Source organism: Melopsittacus undulatus, chromosome 8, assembly GCF_012275295.1.
Source record: "Melopsittacus undulatus isolate bMelUnd1 chromosome 8, bMelUnd1.mat.Z, whole genome shotgun sequence".
NCBI lineage: Eukaryota > Metazoa > Chordata > Aves > Psittaciformes > Psittaculidae > Melopsittacus > Melopsittacus undulatus.
In genome coordinates, this window is record NC_047534.1 from 52,817,136 (window position 1) to 52,835,460 (window position 18,325).

Genomic DNA, 18,325 nt, shown 5'->3' on the forward strand with positions numbered 1-18,325 from the left:
GTGATGTGTTCAAATAGCCATAGGGTTTGTGCCAGGTCTCGCTCTGTAGTCTGCTGGGAAGCAGCATCAGTCTGGGATTTGACCATTTCTCCCCAGCCTGTCAGCTCTTCTACTTAATTTGTTTTCCATCGAACTCTCCAGAAGAAATATCTTCGCCATCAGTATGCAACTGAATTCCAACACGTCCTATGCACTGGAGAGGGAACTAGGAGTGTACTTCTGTAGTTTGGAGTAAGGTAACCAGAAATCCAGTGTAAAGCTGAAAGAACTGCTTGCTTTGGGAAATGAGGTCTGATGAAATGATGGGTGATCCCTGTGTCTGTCGGGAAGAATGTTCATCCTCCTTCATTTGGTTCAACTGTTCAATAACTACAAAATAATGACATCTTTTTCCCAGTTACATTCATTAGGCTTCAAAGCCTCTTTCTTCTGCCAGTTGGGAAAATGAAGGGAGAAAAGAGGTATCCTGGAACTGCCAGCTAATCCTTTCTTAAGTGCAATATTCAGCAAAACCCATGATCAATGGATCGACTATCATTATTAATCAAGTAGATTAATCTGAGGTAGATGATCTTAAGGTCCTTTCCAACCCTGACCATTCCCTGAGTATCTGATTCCATGAAGTAGATTAATAACAATAACTAAACTAATAACAATTAACCTGGCATCTTATTAATCAAGTAGAAATTAAGTGACATTGGTGAATTAATGCTTAAACCACATAGGACACCAGTGTGTTTTTGGGGCTGTTTCACACATTGAACTGCTGATGGCTGAGGAGCATTTCTTTGTGTTAAAAGCATTCCTCTGCAGCCTTTTTATGGGCTGCATTTCCCCAGCCTGCATTTGCTTTTTAAGAAGGTTTAATAAAGCAAAAGGAAGAGCAAAGGCAAGAAGCCTGAGACTTTCATCATCGAGTTTTTGCATGTGCAGGAACTTAAAATAATATACACAATTTTCAGGTCAAACAAAGGGGTCATTCTGGAAATACACAAGATTCTGGTGCCTTGATTAGCTGTGTTGAGCCTCACAAATTCCTAAAAAGACTTCCTAAATGTATTTGTTTAGAATCTAGCCCTCTAATGTTAAACAGAGAATGAAACAGATGTTACATTTTGTAGTCCACTTCATTTATTTTGTGTGTGGAAAATGTAGGCAGGTTATTAAATAGTTGAAGTGAGGGGGATCACAGAATTCCCATCTTTGCACTCCCAACTACAGTTCACGGGCTTCAGCACAGCAGCAGCTTTGAGGTTTCTGTGAGGAACAAGTGATATTAAATAGCTTAGCACCTGGATAATATTAACTTTAATTACAGATATGATAAATTAGGTATGTACTTCTAAGCTTAGAACAAATACAATCACTGCTGATTCTGTTTGTTTTAAGTTCTTCAGGTCATTGATTTTTACATGAATCCATCATCTACATGACATTGTCCTGTCCAATCAATGCAGTTAGTAATGTGTCATATTAACCAGCTGTATTCCTGTGCCATGGTATCAGCCAGGTTTGGGTTGAAAAGGACCTTAAAGCTCATCCAGTTCCAACTCCCTTCCATGGACAGGGACACCTTCCACTAGAGCAGGTTGTCCAACCTAGCCTTGAACACTGCCAGGGATGGGGCATTATTGTTTAACACTGAAATATCCACGAACTCCCATTAAACCCCTGTGATCCGGGAGCAAGCTGTGAACACAGGAATGGGATTTTTGTCACTTGGGATACTCCTGGTGTAGTGGCTCCTTTGCTGTGGCCTTTGCACCCAAAAGGTTCTGTCCTGTGAATACAGTTTGACAGCATGAGACAGCAGATGGGTATGTTAAACTGAAAGGCTCTATAAACTGCAGTCAGACAGTGATTTCCATCCCTTGGAGAGGATGCAGCAGCAGTGTGGTATAGGATACATTGCTGGTGACTTTCACATATTGCAGGCAGCTTAGCAGTGATTGTGACTGGTATGAAAGCTGTTGTGTAACACAAGGAACAGATCTGATGCTTTCTGAAGAGGAAAGAGGTTGCTTTTTCCAGGAGAAAGGAGGTTGTGGAAGTAGAAGCTATGTGAGCAGAAAGCCAGGCAGGTCTGGCACCCATTGCTACCGAATTAATACTATCTACTATTATTGTCTCTTGGCATGTGTGTGGTCAGACCCGTAGGATCCTGCTTAGTGTGCTGAAAACCCCACGAAATACATGAGGTTTTATGAACTGACTTCTCCCCAACACTTACTGCATGTGAAGCGAGGCAGACTCGCTCTGGGGGCTGAGGTGGGGTGTTTATGTCCGTGTGAAAAGCCCAGCTCTTTTTGGAGGTATCAGATGTGAACTGCGGGGACCGTTGTCCCTAAAAACCCAAGAAAAACAAGCCCTCTTTAAGGAGCTCTCCTTTTATTTGCTTTTGGTGCTTTCAACGCAGCAGCGGGTCAGATGAACTCTGGTAAATGTAATGGTAAAGAACATTGTGTCTCCAGTTCCTTGGCCTGTTACTGAACTCGGTACCTGGCATAAGCAGCAAAGCATCCTGTTCATTTGAAATGATTTAACATTTACTGGTTTCCCTGTGTTTCTGTGAAAGAGTTTCTTATGGTGATCCCTGGTGGATAGTTACAATCTGCTTAAACTGCAGACTCTGTAAAAACCAGGCAAAGAAAACACCCTTTATGATCAAAAAATAGTTTGTACCATAAAAACCACCCCACCTTGTTGGTTTTACATTGAACGGATCAAAATGACTTGTCCAAAATGAAGTTTCTGTGCTGTCCTGTAGAAGGAGGTAGGGGGGAAATGGTACAGCTCCATAAAACTGTGATTACTTAGGTCTGTTTTCATAGTGGGATATAGTAGAATACTTAAAAGGGGCTGTGGAAACTCGCAAGTGCTTCATGGATGGTTGTTCTAATGTGATTCATATAGGAGGAGCTCTATCAAAGTAAGCAAATACTGCTTCAACCATAGATAGCTTTCAAACAGGAGGGATTAAAAATCATCTTATGATTCCTTTAGCTTAGTAGATGGCAGGCATCTCAGATGCCCTCAAAAGCCCAGCTATCAGACATGGTATTTCGACGCTATCATACATGATATTTCTATGTTTCTATGATGTCTGTCTTGTGAATTATCCCTGTTTAGGAGCTGTGCACACTGCAGTAGGTACACCAAATGAATTCAACCCAAGTAAATGCTGGTGGTTTCTGGAGCCCTGTTGATAATTTCCCCTTTAGTGATGAAGAAGTAAATTCCTGCTTTTTCTCTGCTTAGCTCCCTGCCTCTGAGTCCACGTCGTGTTCTGTTCACATTGAGGTAATGGGAAAGGCAGACTTTTTCCCAGGAATCCAAAATAAACATTTATCTTGGTGCCTTATGAAAAACAGGGAGGAAAGGAAGCGTGTTGGGCCTACAGAAGTGATGGAGTCTTTTATATAGGGATAATTTATTGATTCTTGGGCTTTTGTGAAAGGAGGGTTCAGTGAGGTGTATGGCCTCATTAAATAGGCTGGAACAATTCTGATTCTGGCTTTTTTTTTTCCTTAAGACTGAATATATCCTGTTACATGTTTGTGCAAAAGGAGCAAAGGTGGCATTCAGGATTCTTAACCACCCACGTTGCCTGTTGTAATAAACCATCTGCCATTAAGTCTTAATGATTTGCAAGAGCGTCCCACGTAGATGTTAACCCATCACTGGAAGTGTGAAACTGAAAGCACACAGTATGCCCCCCCCTCCCCTGTTAGGTACTTGTAACCATCAATAGTGCTGGAGTGCTTCATTGGGATAATTCTTTCTCCTGAGCTCAGGATCTTGGCATCTTGGGAGTGCCATTGTTAGTGAATTGATGGTGAGGGACAGCAACATGCCAGTTGAGTTACTATACCCTCCAGGTACAAGGCAATTTGTCATGGGAGCTTGACATTCAAGTACTTCCTCTTTAGAGAGATACCCTAGAAACCTCTTGCATGTTGTTACTTTGCTATCATATAGTATGTGTTTGCTATCATATAGTATGTGCTTCCTTGGGTGCCATGGTCTAGTGTGAGGTGTCCCTGCCCGTGGCAGGGGGTTGGAACTGGGTGATCTTAAGGTGCTTTCCAACCCAAGCCATGTTATAACGATGATTCTCTGATGCTGATGATGTACCTGTTTAAGTCTGAATAGTATTTAATGGATTTGTAGCAGTAGTGTTTCAGTACTTAAAATGACTTTGGATAGGATAATATTTTGTCTTCTTTCTGTCAAGTTTGAAGAACTGAACTACACAAAGGGACATTAAAATGATTTTTTAATATTTACTAACATGCTTCAAGGGCATCCTCCTTATTCATAGCAAATATTCCATGGTGGTTTATTGTTACCCTTATTACAAGGGGTGATGGGTTTAAACTGAAACTGAGGAAGTTCAGGTTAGATATAAGGCTCTTCCCTGTGAGGGTGCTGAGGCGCTGGCACAGGGTGCCCAGAGAAGCTGTGGCTGCCCCATCCCTGGCAGTGTTCAAGGCCAGGTTGGACACAGGGGCTTGGAGTACCCTGCTCCAGTGGAAGGTGTCCCTGCCTGTGGCAGGGGGTTGGAGCTGGGTGAGCTTTAAGGTCCCTTCCAACACAAACCAGGCTGGGATTCTATGGATCTGTTCATACATCTTCACCAGCTGCAACAAGGCAGAGGGACAACAGAATATTTCCAGAGACAAACTCACATCCACCTGGGGTTTGTGCTGAGACCTGGTAAATGGCTGGTGTGCAGGGCCCTGTGATCTGTGCCTTCAAGGGCACCTGGGCAAAACCCCTCTCTGCAACATCAACAGCGAGAAAAGCTGTATAATGCTGATGGGAACACCACTGGCCAAGAGAGGAGACCTGGGGAAAAGATCCACTCAACCCTGTGTATCTGTGCTCAGAACAGGGCTGCTCATCCATTCTCGAAGGATGAAGTGGGTTCTGAAGCAGCACTTTCATCCTTGCCTTGTAAAGGATGGTAAACACATGGATGACTCCAGAAAGTATCTGAATACCATGTTTTATGTCATGGCATATAATGAAACACCTGCTTCTGTGACAGAGGTATGGGCTGAGTGAGAAGGAATTAAGAGGAGTGTTATTTTTAACAGTTTAGCCAGCACTCAGGAATTGACTTAGGAAGTGAAGGTCACAAGTTCAGCAGCATTTGTCACTTCAGCCTGGTCCCTAATTAAACAACTTGTAACATTATAAAGTTGCAGTATACTGTGTGCCACAGTTTTCGTGCAGTGTGTGTGTGGGCATCAGACGGGAGTAAATTTCAGCCTTCCAGTCTTTAGAAGTATTTTTCTTTATATATATATATAAGAAAAATTATATATATACATATATGAGTTCATCAGTGAGCCAAGGGCTGCTGAAATGTGTTTGGCAATAGTCCCTGTTGCCTCCAAACACAGCTGAACAAACAGCCCACAGCTCACACAGGGAGACAGGCCAATTGGGTAGGAGGGCAGGAGGGGACAGTGTGCTGGATTTGGTGTCCCAGCACGAGGAGAAGTACACTACCACCTCTGTATTGATATAGCCACTAGGAACTGGGCTCAGGAACTGGTTGGTCCTGTGGTTGGGGTGGTAGAGAAAGACCTTTCTAGTTTCCCAGTGTATATGAAATGACTTTAAATAAACTTAAAGCTTTGTGTGTCTTAAAAACCCCCTTGGTTTGGGAATTTGACCGTAGGGTTCTTGGAAAGAAAGAAAAATGAGGTTGTGTTTTCTTGATGGAGGAGAAAAACCCAGCAGTCTGTTCTTTAAAGGCTTTTGTTGCTTTCAGGGAAGGCTTTCCTAGAAGCAGGTTATTACAGCATGTTAGTAATGTGCCATCACTTTGCTCTTTTTATGACATCCTCTTGCTCTTCGTGACTTTGCCACTTTAAGAGGCTTTTTCTCTGTATTTAACATGTAGTAAGCTGGAAGCTTCAGGAGATTGACCACAGAGACTCTGCTGGCTGCACAGGAGAAAAGCGTGCACAAGACCAGATTATTTCTGAGCAGTGGAGTTTAGTGAGCCCACATCTGCAACCTGTGTGATTTTACAACCACTGTTAGCAGAAGCACAAGGCATGGAATAACCACCATCTATTTTAGCTGTGCAGCATGAAATGCTATTCTTAGGTCTGGCATTAGGAGTTGGAAATCCAGATACAGAATTTGAGTGAGAGAAGCATCTTGAAGGGACTGACTTAGAGAACCAGAAGGAGGTTGTGTCCTTCAGCATCAGCTATAGCTCCCAAGGAGCAGCAAAACACTGTGGCAACCAGGTCCAATGAGCACTGATGTTGCAGTAGCCTAAAACATGATCTGGAGTGACTTGGTAACAGGTTGGACAGAGCCTTGGTGACATGGTCTAGTGTGAAGAGTCCTGGCCCATGGCAGAGAGTTGGAACTTAAGGTCCTTTCCAACCCAAACCAGTCTGGGATTCTATGATAAATCATGTCTGAATGCAAAGAAGGTTTCCCCTCCACACCCACTGCCTTGGGAAAGATCATGTCAAGAATGAGAACATCAATGAGATCATCGAATGGGATCAAATACTAATTTTACTTCTATGCACTTGTGGTCTGAGAAGCAGTTTTCCTATTGCTGATGCTCTTGCACACTTCTGTAGCAGTGCTCTGCAGCAGTGACTTGGATATTTCATGCTTTCTGCTCCTCTCTTTTGCTTTATTTCTCCTTAGTTTTGATGCTTTCCTCCTTCCTCCTTTCTTTTAGGAGAAGTCCTTTGTGTCAGAAACAGACAGGAAAAGAGAGAGAGACTTGGTAGCCAAAGAAATTGAGAAGTTTCAGGTCTCTATTCAGAATCTGTGCAAGAGTGCTCTGACGCTTGGCAGGATCATGGATTACATCCAAGAGGATATGGATGCCATGAAGAACGAGTTGCAGATGTGGCGGCAGGAGAACAGGCAGCATGCAGAAACTCTACAGAAGGAGCAGAGGTGAGTGTGGGCAGGGAAAGGTTCATTTATCTCTTGAGACAGATTTCTGGGGTTTAACTCATCTTTCAAAGCAGATTTGTTATCAGTCATTTCTGTGGATTGGACTTGAAGTTTTCAAGTCTTTTAAGCTCAGTTTATCATGATGGACATGGCAGCAGAGATGCAAACGTGTGTGATAGGAGAGGGTTTGATTCGTTTGCTGCTTTTCACAAATAAAGGAGCAGTGAGGGAAGAGCAACGTAGATTTGGAATGGGACTAAGAGTGGATTCCTAAATCACAACCTGCTGTCTCTGTGCCATTGAATTCAGGGTTTTCTGCGGTGGTGTTATTAACAGTTGTCATCTGTGCAAGGTTGAAAGGACAGCACTGGAAAGCCAGGAGTGTGAAGGGGATGTGCATGATAGAAGCAAGGAGGTCAAGCCTCAAAACAGTTTCTTTGGCCTTACTTTGTCTCACCAATGTGTCTTTATGCTCCTTGAAACCAGAATGTTCTCTCCAGCTCTGTGTCCTCTGATGGTGAACATGAACTAGGTAGTGATGATCTTGGATTCACAAGCAGCCCAGATTTGCTGTTCCCTGAATCAGTGTGCTTCACTCATGCATGAATGGGTGGCATTCTTAGCTAAGTCCCATCTTGGTAGGTAGCAATGTGTTAAATGTTGGAATTTACGGCAGCTGGCTTAGTCCACTGCCTGGGGTGGGAAGTAAGGCTTTCCTTTACATATAAAGTGTAATGATGTTAATTCCCTGCACTTCCATAGCACTTTCTGTCCCAAGCCTTTGACAGGCTTTAAAACCCTGGTTGGCCTCCGAATGCAGCACTGCTGCAAAGAGGTAGGGAAGAGTGTTTGGCTTTATATTATGGTTGGAGAAACTGAGGCATTGACTCACCTTTGCATGGCACCTAGTGATGTGTCCTATGGATCCTCATCAGACCAGTGGAGTGCTAAGGCATGTCCACTCCTTCAGGAAACAATGAGTATCAGGCATGAAGAAGACAATGCTTCCCATGTATAGTGCAATTTGTATGCTTGTCTTTTTCTTTGTCCCTGTGAAAGACTATTGACAAATACCATTGGAGAATAGTGCAATTTCTAGCAGTGCTTTCTGTGATTTATGCTAATGTGGTGGAAAAAAGGGGAAAACGAAATGATTTTGGGATGTGGACTTTATCTAGGGCTCAAAGTGACAGGGTAGTTCAGAATGAGAGCAGGCTAATTTGGTCTGTAATTTCTCTGCCTGTTCAGCATTCTTGGAAGATGAGCAAAGTATTATGGAAGTGGACACATTGGTTGTAAAGCCAAACAGCCCCATTCAGTTAAGATGTATCAGTGTCCTTGTTTATTAGCATAGGATTTATTACATGTCCTATTAGTGTGGAATTACCTGCCCTTGTCAGCAGCTACTGATAGGTCAGTTTTCATATAGAATCATAGAATCCCAGACTGGTTTGGGCTGAAAGGGACTCTAAAGCTTAACCAGTTCCAACCCCTGCCCCAGGCAGGGACACCTTCCACTAGAGCAGCTTGCTCCAAGCCCCTCTGTCCATCCTGGCCCTTAACACTGCCAGGGATGGGGCAGCCACAGCCTCTCTGCCTAGACAGGGGTGAAATAATGGCAAAGAGACTTAGCAGAAGAGCTGGATTAGCCAAGAAATGGTTCTTTAGTGTTCAATTGCAGGTGATCTCTCTTGAATAATCTTCCCTGTGTTGTTAGCTTTGCCTTTGTGCTTCATACTCTAAAAGTTCTTTCAGAAGGTGTGGGCACAACTTCAATCCTTTGCAGACTTTCAGGTACTGTATGTGCTTTCTTGAAGGCTTAAGTAACTTGAGTTAACATGTTTCCACTCACATTATGCTCTTTGTGTCTCTTTCAGCATCACAGACAGCGCTGTTGAACCATTAAAAGCTGATTTGGCTGAACTGAACCAGTTGATTAAAGACCAGCAAGACAAGATCTGTGCTGTAAGAGCTAATATTATAAAGAATGAAGAGAAAATCCGGAGGATGGTTCTCAGCATAAACCTGTCTTCCAAAAGGTGAAGAACTGGAACTGTCTGACATTGCTCCCAAATAAAAACCAAATAGCAGAAAAATGAAGATATCCATTGTTGAGATATAAAATGTTTAGGGACCCAAAGCCTAAAACTTGTATAAAAGTCCATTATTGCGTTGATCTTTAGAAGTTGATATTACTTGGGATAGAATGATATTCATTTGAATGCTCAAGTTGTAGAGCTATTAAAATAACTTGTTTGTTTAAATGTGAACTGCTGTTACTCACCAGGTCCTCACAGCCCTTTTTCCCCTCCCTGGCCTGTTGATTACAGTTTCTGAGCCACTTCTCTTTTTATCTGCTTTTCACTACCACTGAGGTTCCTGTTGAACACACTGTCATGATAGTACTTTTGCCCCCTTAAAAAGTCATGAAATCATAACCAGGTTGGAAGGGGGCTCAAGGATCATCTAATTCAACCTTCTCTGTATAGTTTGAATGTATATGTTTGATCAGAAGTTGGAAACAACGAATCTCCTGCAGGTCAGAAGGTTCCTGAATCCTGTTTGTTATTAAGAGGAAAGATTATCTACAAACCAAAGATCAAGAAGTAAAGCCTTGTGTAACCTGCACTTCTTTGCATCATTACAGAGATGGCGTCATGTGTTCAGAGCCATTGGGAATCTTGCTGGGAACAACTGAAAATGCAATCCATGCATCACTGTGTAAGGGAGCAGAAGTATTTTATCTGCACAGGTGTTAATTCCATTTTTATTGCATCTGTTCATTTGGAAAGGATTAATTTAAGTGCCTCCTTCCTCCCAAATGCACGTTTCTGTAACGTTTTGTATGTCAATAATTCCACTGATTTATTTTACTCCACTGCAGGTGTCTGCTGTTTTCCTAATGACCTTTGGAGTGCAGTGCATGTTAAGAGTCCAGCTTTACTCCTAAATCTGCAAACCATATTAGTGTAGACACAACTATATGATGCTGTGCTGAGCGCAGAAGGCTTTAGTCCAGCACAAGGCTCTTCTCAAGGTGTTTCATGTATGAGCACATCTCCTCCTCCCCTGTTGTCTGGATTATGTATGAAGTGCTAGTAGCCTTTTTCGGTTTTCCTTCTTTGGTTAGCATATCTGTGGGGTTTTCTTTTACTTCATTGCTTTTTCTGGGATCTGGACCTATGAAGAGCCAACCAAACAGACCATCACCAAAGGGGGTGAGTAATTGCTATGTTAAATACAGACATTTTAAAGGACAGGGTGCCTTACTGCATGGGGTTTTGGAGTAGGATTGGAAATGGAATAGGAGGTTTGTGAAGGAATAGGAGACATTTTCTCATCTATTCTTGACAGTTCATAGAATCATAGAATTTGAGACTGATTTGGGTTGGAAGGGACCTTAAAGCTCATCCAGTTCCAACCTCCCTGCCATAGGCAGGGACACTTTTCACTAGAGCAGATTGCTCCAAACCCTCATCCAACCAACATGACAGGATGCATTTTGCATTTTAATTGTCACTTGAATTGTATTATTTCACTGTCTGAACTTAAACGGTGAAGCAATATTGTAGGTAGGCTGCAGAGAGGTAGGACTCCTGTGAGCCAGCCCTGCGTTGTCACCCTCTCCTACCATGCATTGCTTTGCACCCCAGGTTGGAGCCTGTCCACTCCATCATGAAGGAAATGGGGTTCAGGCTGCCCACCAGGATCCTCAGAGCCCAGGACTGATGGTGAAAGCCTGTGTGGTCAATATATAACTTCAGAGCAGTCTGAACACTCTCTTCATTTGCCTTTTACTTTCATCAAACAATATGGGGTTTAATGGGATTGCCCAGCCCCCTGCTTAGGGGGTGTTAGACCCTGAGAGCTCCTGGTCCCTTGGTGCTAGAAGCCACCCTTTAAAAGGACAGAGAGATTTGTTACCAGTCCCCCAGCCTTGGTCACCCTTCCCATGTTCCTTCTGCATCCACAGGCAGGACCAGCATGGTGCTGCTGGAGCACAGGGCTGGCAGGAAAGCAGTCAGAGGCACCAGTTTCAGGGTGACTTCAGCTCTGCCCCGTGTTAAACAGGATTTAAATGATGACTTCTTTCCCTCAGCTACTCCATTTCATGAAGTTCCTTCCAGCAGACCCTCCTTTCCTCATCTCATTGCTGATGGGTGCTGTGTGGCAACATGGCCATGTATTCATCTGTCCTTGCCTTAGAAGTGAGCATGCCCTGAGTTGAGGTGGAAAGCTTAGGGCCAATATCAACCTGCACTCATTTGCTTCCTGGGAGACCTTAGGGATGAATTGCATCTCTATGCACCCAATTCCTTATTCTTTCTGCATTTAATATCACTTTAAACAAAAAAACAGTGTCAGGGTTTAACAAGACATTTGGCATCTGCTACAGTCATAACTGGTGCTCTGTCCAGGATTGCTTTGGTTTCCAATATGGTGGAACAAAAGTATTGCCTTGGAGATTAGGCTTGCTTTCATTTTAAAGGTTGAGGATGCAGCACCAAAAGAACCCCAAATGAACAACAGTGGTTCCTGAAGGGGGAAAGAAAACGGGTAGAGAAGAATATCTGCAAGCACTGAGTCTCGCACACGGTGCTTTGCCCATACTTGGGCTTGTATTTCAGCTTGTGGGTGGTTCATCAGCCAGGGGAACGTTGCTGGTGTGGTGGTTTGGGGTTTAGAATCCTTACATTGTCAGGCCTCCTGGTGCTAATGGGGCCTGACAGGTCTGGGAAGCAGGACTTGGATTTCACGACGTGCCTGACATTCCTCTCTGTGCAGGTTGGGAGGTGGCCACCAGCCCCTCTGGGTCAGGACTGAGAACACTGGGGCTGTTCAGCCCGGAGAAGAGAAGCTGCATGGAGACCTCAGAGCAGTCTCTTGCCTATTGGGTTACTTCCCATGAGTGCCTATTGGAATGTAAAAGGGAAGATACCAATTGCTTTCAAATGCTTTTGAATTCCATGGTTTTGTCTCAGCCAGTGCTATGTGATGTAGGGGATGCTGTGCACTGAAAGCTCATGGGAACTGGGCTCTCAGAAACAGGGGTGTTTTGGCACTGGGACCTGTGTCTCTTAAATGGTCGGAGCCTTTCTCAGCTGAACGTGCACTCTTTCCCTCTCCCCAGAGTCTGAATGAATGCACACGTTGATGTGACTCAGTCTTGTACATGTGATGGACTCAGGAGCTGCCAACTATAGAGTGATCTTCAGGTGGAGATCAAACCCCAGGCATGTCCTGCAGTGCCCTGGTAGCTGCCTGCAGCACCAAGGCCTCTTCCAAAATGCTTCCTGCCATGTTTGGTGTGAAAAAGTACTAAGAAAGAACATTTCCGTTTTCCAGGGTGGAATTTAATTAGGAGGAATTAAAAGGTGTAGTTTATAGTTTAATTTAATGTGATGAAACAAGGCTCAGCTCCCTCCCCCTCCTGCCCAAATCCCAACCTGAGATGATGGCCTCCAATTGCAGCTGACAGCCATGGGAAGGGAAATGCTTACCAAGAAGAAAAGGGAGAGAAATTCCACTCCAGATTTATGACTTGTGAAGCAGAGGTTGCCTGGGTTTAGCCTCATTTTATGTCACACTGGGTCCCACAGACTTGACTTTGTTGTGTGCCCAGGAGTGGGCTGAAAACTGATGGTTTTGGCTGCTTTTGCAGGTCACTTGTGTGTTCAGGTGCTATTTTGGGCCATGGAGGCTCTTGGTTGTATGGACGTGGTGAAGTGTGTGTTCAGACCTTGTGCTTGTCCCGGTGAGGTGGGGGTTTTCCAGGCATCTTTTAGGCAAGTGACAGGGATTGGGAACATCAGGTTGAAAGGAATGAGAGGGATCTGGCCCCAGGGACACTGGCATCGAAGACAGTAAGCATTTAATTCTTTTAACTTCCTTAATAGAATGTGGATGAGAACAAGTCTGGAAAACAGAGTTATTTATTAACTAATACTAATATTGGGAATAGATTTCTGTTTCTGTGTATTTCATATCCCAAAGTTCAAAGAGGTTAATGAAAATGCTCAGATTATGGTTCAAATAGAAGGAATTAACTGATGATATGATTTGGCCATCATAATATTGGTGCTATGGTTTAGTGGTGGCCTTGGGGTAATGGTTGGACTTGATGATCTTAAAGGTCTTTTCCAACCCAGTTGATTCCATGATTCCCACCCCCACCAAGATCAAACCAGCTGGGTGGCAAATGAGTCTCCGAGGAAAAGGAATGCCTTTTTCCCAGCTTTTGAAGAAATGGACATCTATTTTAACAAAGGATGAGCCTGAGGACCTTGCTGAGCATCACCCTCCTGCAGGATGAGCAGCTACAGAGGCTCCTGCTCCCTCCTTCCTCCCAGGAGGATGCTGGAGGGGCAAAGACCAAGTCTACCCTGGGGACCCATGTGCCTGTCTTTCCTGCAAGGTCTGTTAAAGGTTAGTAGCATATTCATCTCTGTATTATAATACAGCCCAAAACCTGAGGCAAAGAGAAGGAATTTGCTGTTGCTGTGAAGAACAGCAGATAGAGTCTGCATGGCCAGGGTATACCAGGACCTGTCTTCTCTCTGTCTCCTGCCAAACCACGTTTAGGGAGGTCTTGTGCTGCAGTGCTGTGGAAAGGAGCAGCCCTTGCTTTCCATTCCAACTGCTTTTGTTTGAATAGGTAAGTATGGATGTGAATTCCTGCCTCCTGAAAAAGCTGGAAGAGCCTGTTCCAGGTGACAGGGATACAAACTGAAAGGGCTCCTATGGATTTAATGGAAAAGGCATATTTTAACAGAGCTCTTTTTGTTCCAGGAGACTGACTTGGCCTACAAGGAAATGGATGGGAAGTGGTACAGGCAAGAGGCGTGGATGAGCTGCACAGCATCTCACAATTCCTGGCCAGCAGCCTAGTCACGGGGCCTGTTTCTGGTTCACAGCTTTCCATGGAATGAGGTTGGTGGCAAGTGGTTCTTAGTTTCTTCTCTGCTTTCAGGTTTCTCTGCTTTTTGCAACAGCATCTACTGATGCTGGAGACCAAGTGTTGGCAATGGATACTCAGTGTATTGCAGATCCTGGGAAGGAGAAGCTGTTTGGATAAGGAGCAATTGCTCTGAGCAGGAGGTTCCAACCTGCTCTGGCTTTAACCTACAGCTAGAGAAAGGAAGTTTTTGTGGCCAATTCAAATAATCCTGGTGGTACTTTCAGTGCACGTTCCACAGCTGGAAACTGGAGTCAACCTGAGGCAGATCCTGGGTCAGCATCAGTGTATGAAGCATAGGGGAAGAGTGGGGAAGAACCAGTAGTGATGCTGATTGTGAATGAGCAGCCCCAGCACAGAGATGCTGGGCTTGATCTCATCACAACCATGGCACAGTGCTTTTGTTCACTGGAGAGGTGGCAGTGGGAAGAGTCCAAGATGCTTCTCTCCACAGTTCCACATTTACTCCATTGATCGTCTCTGGTGGGTTGACCCTGGCCAGCTGCCCATCGAAGGCACTTCATCTCTCCCCTCTTCAACCAGAGAAGGGAGAGAATATAATGGGCTGCAGGGGGATATCTGCTCTACATTGACCTCCATGAGCTGCAGGGGGATTGTGCATTGTCTCTGCAGAGATATGGGAGAAGGATGGGCCAGGAGAGGAAAAAATGTCTCCCTTTTACCCAGTTAAGATCTGGAATTCCTTTGCAGCTAACGTGCAGCTCATGTGTCTCTCAACATGACTCTTGCTGTATTATATTTAGCTGTAAAACCCAATTGTGCTTGGATTTCCCTCTGCAGCTCTTCGAGGAAGGATTTTCTCCCTGCCCTCTGTTGAGCATCCTTTCCATGTCTCACCCTGTTGTGCTCATCTCTTGCAGGCCATTCTTCTCACTCAGAGTTACGCTTGCAGCAGGGAAGGAGAAGAGGACTGCAAGGCCAGATAGGATTGTTTAGGTTGGACAAAGATGCTTAGCCATTCCAGGGCTGTGTAGCTTGGTGTAGCAGGTAGGTTTATTTATTCTCATCACACTAAGACTTCTATTCATGCTTCTTGGGCAGCTCAGCTGAGGAGCACCTTGAGCTTTGGAGCCAGGAGGGATTCGTGCTGTTAGTAGGTAGCCCTGTGCCCACCGATTAGCCTGGGAGGAAGGAAAGGCATTCTCCTCCAGTTTTAATGTTCTCTGGCTCTCAGCTTTTCATTCCTGGCCACACAAGTGTCAAGAAAGAGCTGTTTTGATGTTTAACTGCATTAGAGGGCTGTAACCTCAGGGCTCACGTTAACAGTATCCTTTTGCAGCCAAAGTGGAGGGTGAGAGACCACGGTGTCTCACAGCTACATACTGTTCTATTGTGCTGTGGTTTAGATCTGCTGGTGGGAGCAACCAGAAGCTGTGTGTGAATGGGTATTAAACGTGTTCCTGCATTCAAATGTCACTTTCTCAAGTATCATGGGCTGTATTTGCATGGGGCTTGTGGGCTCTCAGTGTGCAACCACAGAAAGCAGCTGGAGCACAGGACCTCCCAAAGGCATCCATCCAGATGCTTCTAGTGCTTTGGGTGACATAGTCTAGTGTGAGGTGTCCCTGTCTGTGGCAGGACATTGGAACTGGATGAGCTTTAAGGGCCCTTTAACCCAAACCAGTCTGGACTCTGGGATGCACTTCCAAACTTGACTAAAAGTCCATTTTGGTAGGAAAGCTTCCAGTGGCTCCAGCAGAGGCTGGGTCACAGCTTGACAATGGGTTTTTGTGATGGAGAGCCCACCTTCATAGCACCATTGCACACTACAAGGTAATGGAGCTGCATCAGCGACATACCACCCACTGCCTGACAGCAAGGGGAGGAGAGGCACCTCACTTGCAAGTCTTTGGGGTGGACCAGGGGTTTCGGCCCATGGCTGGGCTCCAGTTGTCTTCCCAGAGTGTTTGTGGCAGCTCCTGTGCATCCTTTGAGCTCTACAACAAGGAGTGTGGTCAGGGATTATTGTGAACATGGGAAGTTTCTCACCTCAGGCCAAGGCCAGGAATGTGGGATGGATTTGGACCAACTTTAATTTTTCCTTTTGGAATTTTATTTGAAGAAAAATAAAAATAGAGCCTTGGGCAAGAGCCGGAGCCTGGAAAATCAGATCCCAAAAGGTGGATGTGTTGTGGAATGGGGAGCGTGTGAAAACAGCTGCTTAAACTGAAATAATTTCACAGATTGAAGTACAGAAACTCCCCAAAACCTGTTCTAAAACCCAGAGTGAACTCTTCTTGAAAGACAGAGGTAAGAGAAGAGGCCATCAGCAACTCACCTGAACCACTCCCAAAGCCACAGGCGGCTGCAGGACCCAGAGAGAAGCCAAGCCAAATGAGAAGAGGCTTTTGGACCATGTAAGGACTGTACTGCAGCATGTTGTGCAGTGGAGGAAGGGCTGGTGTGAGGTGAGAGCCAGAACTGCACTGTCCTGCGCCATGAAAACCAGTGGATGTCCTGCTAAAGGTGGGAATGGAGTCCTGGGGAGAAGGAGGTCTGCAGCTGGGAGGCTTTACAGCTATTATGGCTGAATAGGGGCTAATTACAGCAAGGCTTTGATGCACAAGGTGCTGCATTGATCTCATAGTGGGCAGCACAGAAAAGGGGGAGCAGTGCTGGATGGCTTCCAGTAAGCATAGTGTGTGGCTATCATTGTCCTCTTTATGATGGACTGTGCTCTGCTGGAGCCCCAGGCCTCAAAACCCCATCTTGTAGGTGGATTAAGTTAAAATAAGGAAGAAATTAGATTTTCTTGCTCAATGATCTGTGATCTGCCCATTTTTAGTGGATGAATGTGCCTACACATGTGTGTGTATGCTCTAAAGGATGCTTGACTCCATTTGCTATACTATATATAGAATATATAGTATAGGTAGGCTGTTTTCTTTACAGGTTAATACTGCTTTCCTGTGCACTCAGGAGATCAAAAGGGGCTGCTTTATGGGATGCTTTAAGGAGATGCCTTATGTTCAGCCCCATCCCACTGAGGTCCTCCCAGAGGACCCCTGAGGAGAGCAGTGGGGGGCAGTGGTGCTTCAGCTTGATGCCTCCTTCCCAGCTTCATTCTTAATGGGCACTGGTGAGCATTTAGGCTCTGCAGGTCACTAGGAACGAGCTGATTTCTGTCGTGTTACTACAAGGTGTGATTATGAAGTGTTAGGATATACGGGCTGCAGGGTTTTACAGCTGGGTCTTAAAGGGCTCATAACAAGAACAGAAAAGGGGGGGGGGCCTTAAACTGGAAGCCAGGAGCACAGTCAACTTAAGGAGTACAATGGCAATGCTAATTGCAATCCCTTGGAGAGAAGGGGAAGGAAATGACCTAACTCCCAGTGCTGTCAAGGGAGAGGCAAGGCAGAGGCTGGAGAGGCTCCCTTGGGTGATGGGAGATAAAGCCTTAACATCTCCTTTCTCCCTTGCCTCAGAGCAGGTGGGTGTCCTTGGTTTGTCAGGAGGGCCAGCAGGGGCATAGATGCCATGGATAATTTAGTAGAAGTCCAGCCTGGTTTGGGTTGGAAGGGACCTTAAAGCTCATCCAGTTCCAATCCCCTGCCAGAGGCAGGGATGCCTTCCACTAGAGCAGGTTATATCTCCAGCTGTCCCTCCTTCCCTGCTCTACCAGGGATCTACTGGAGACAAGCTTTCTTATAGGGTCAGGTCTTTCTCCTTCTGTGTTATTGCCCTCCAGCACTTTGCCTGTTTTCCTGCATGTCTCTGGCAGTGTGAAATGCCATGGCATGTTTTATCGCATCAAAAGACTCACTTCCAGAGGTAAAGAATGGACCTTACAGATTCAGTTGTCGTAGTGCTAATGCATTGTCTTGATAAACAGGGAAAATACTCTCTCATTGCAATAAGTAGCTAAGTAGGATGGGGTTTTATAGCTGGCAAAGCTGATCCACCCTCCTTTCCTCACGGGAAAGCCAAGCTCTCTGCATTTGAGTTTCTTTTTTCCCTATGTTTAAAATGACTCAACCCCTTTCCTCTGTGTTCTGGAAGGCTGTTCAACATGGTGAAACCACACAGCAGCAAATCCACAGCTGAGTAAGTCCACAGAGAACTGATCTCACCTACTTGCAAGAACCTTTGCTTCTGGCTCAGTGGTGGGGAGGAAAAGGAAGGAACAGGACATTTTGGCAAAGGACCTGGCAGCACAGCATGGAAGGTGAGGCTGATCTGAAAGCTCAAGGCAATTGGGACCAAAGATGAAGCATCTTGAAGATACTGTCCTCTCTTAGGTAGCTGAAGCACTATCATTTATTAGGATCAGAAACTTCCAGCTACGTGGGCTTCCCTTCCAAAACTGTGCACAAATCCAGACTCTTTCCAGCTGGGTGCACTCTTTTGGAGCTGAGATTCTGGGAAGGACAAGCAGCTCTTCCCTTGTTTTACCTGAACCTGTCT

The 18,325-nt window shown here is 45.0% G+C and overlaps 1 protein-coding gene across 3 annotated transcripts in view; it reads left to right on the forward strand.

Annotated features, from left to right (window-relative positions):
• TRAF3IP1 (TRAF3 interacting protein 1) overlaps positions 1-9,209 on the forward strand; it is a 38,455-nt gene extending 29,246 nt beyond the window's left edge. For all 3 annotated transcript variants that reach the window (XM_031052171.2, XM_031052168.2, XM_031052169.2), the window contains exons 14-15: positions 6,722-6,945; positions 8,823-9,209. In XM_031052171.2, the coding sequence (XP_030908031.2) occupies positions 6,722-6,945; positions 8,823-8,988 (390 nt within the window). In that variant the 3' untranslated portion in view covers positions 8,989-9,209. The remainder of the gene's footprint in view (positions 1-6,721; positions 6,946-8,822) is intronic.
• The last annotated feature ends 9,116 nt before the right edge of the window (positions 9,210-18,325 follow it).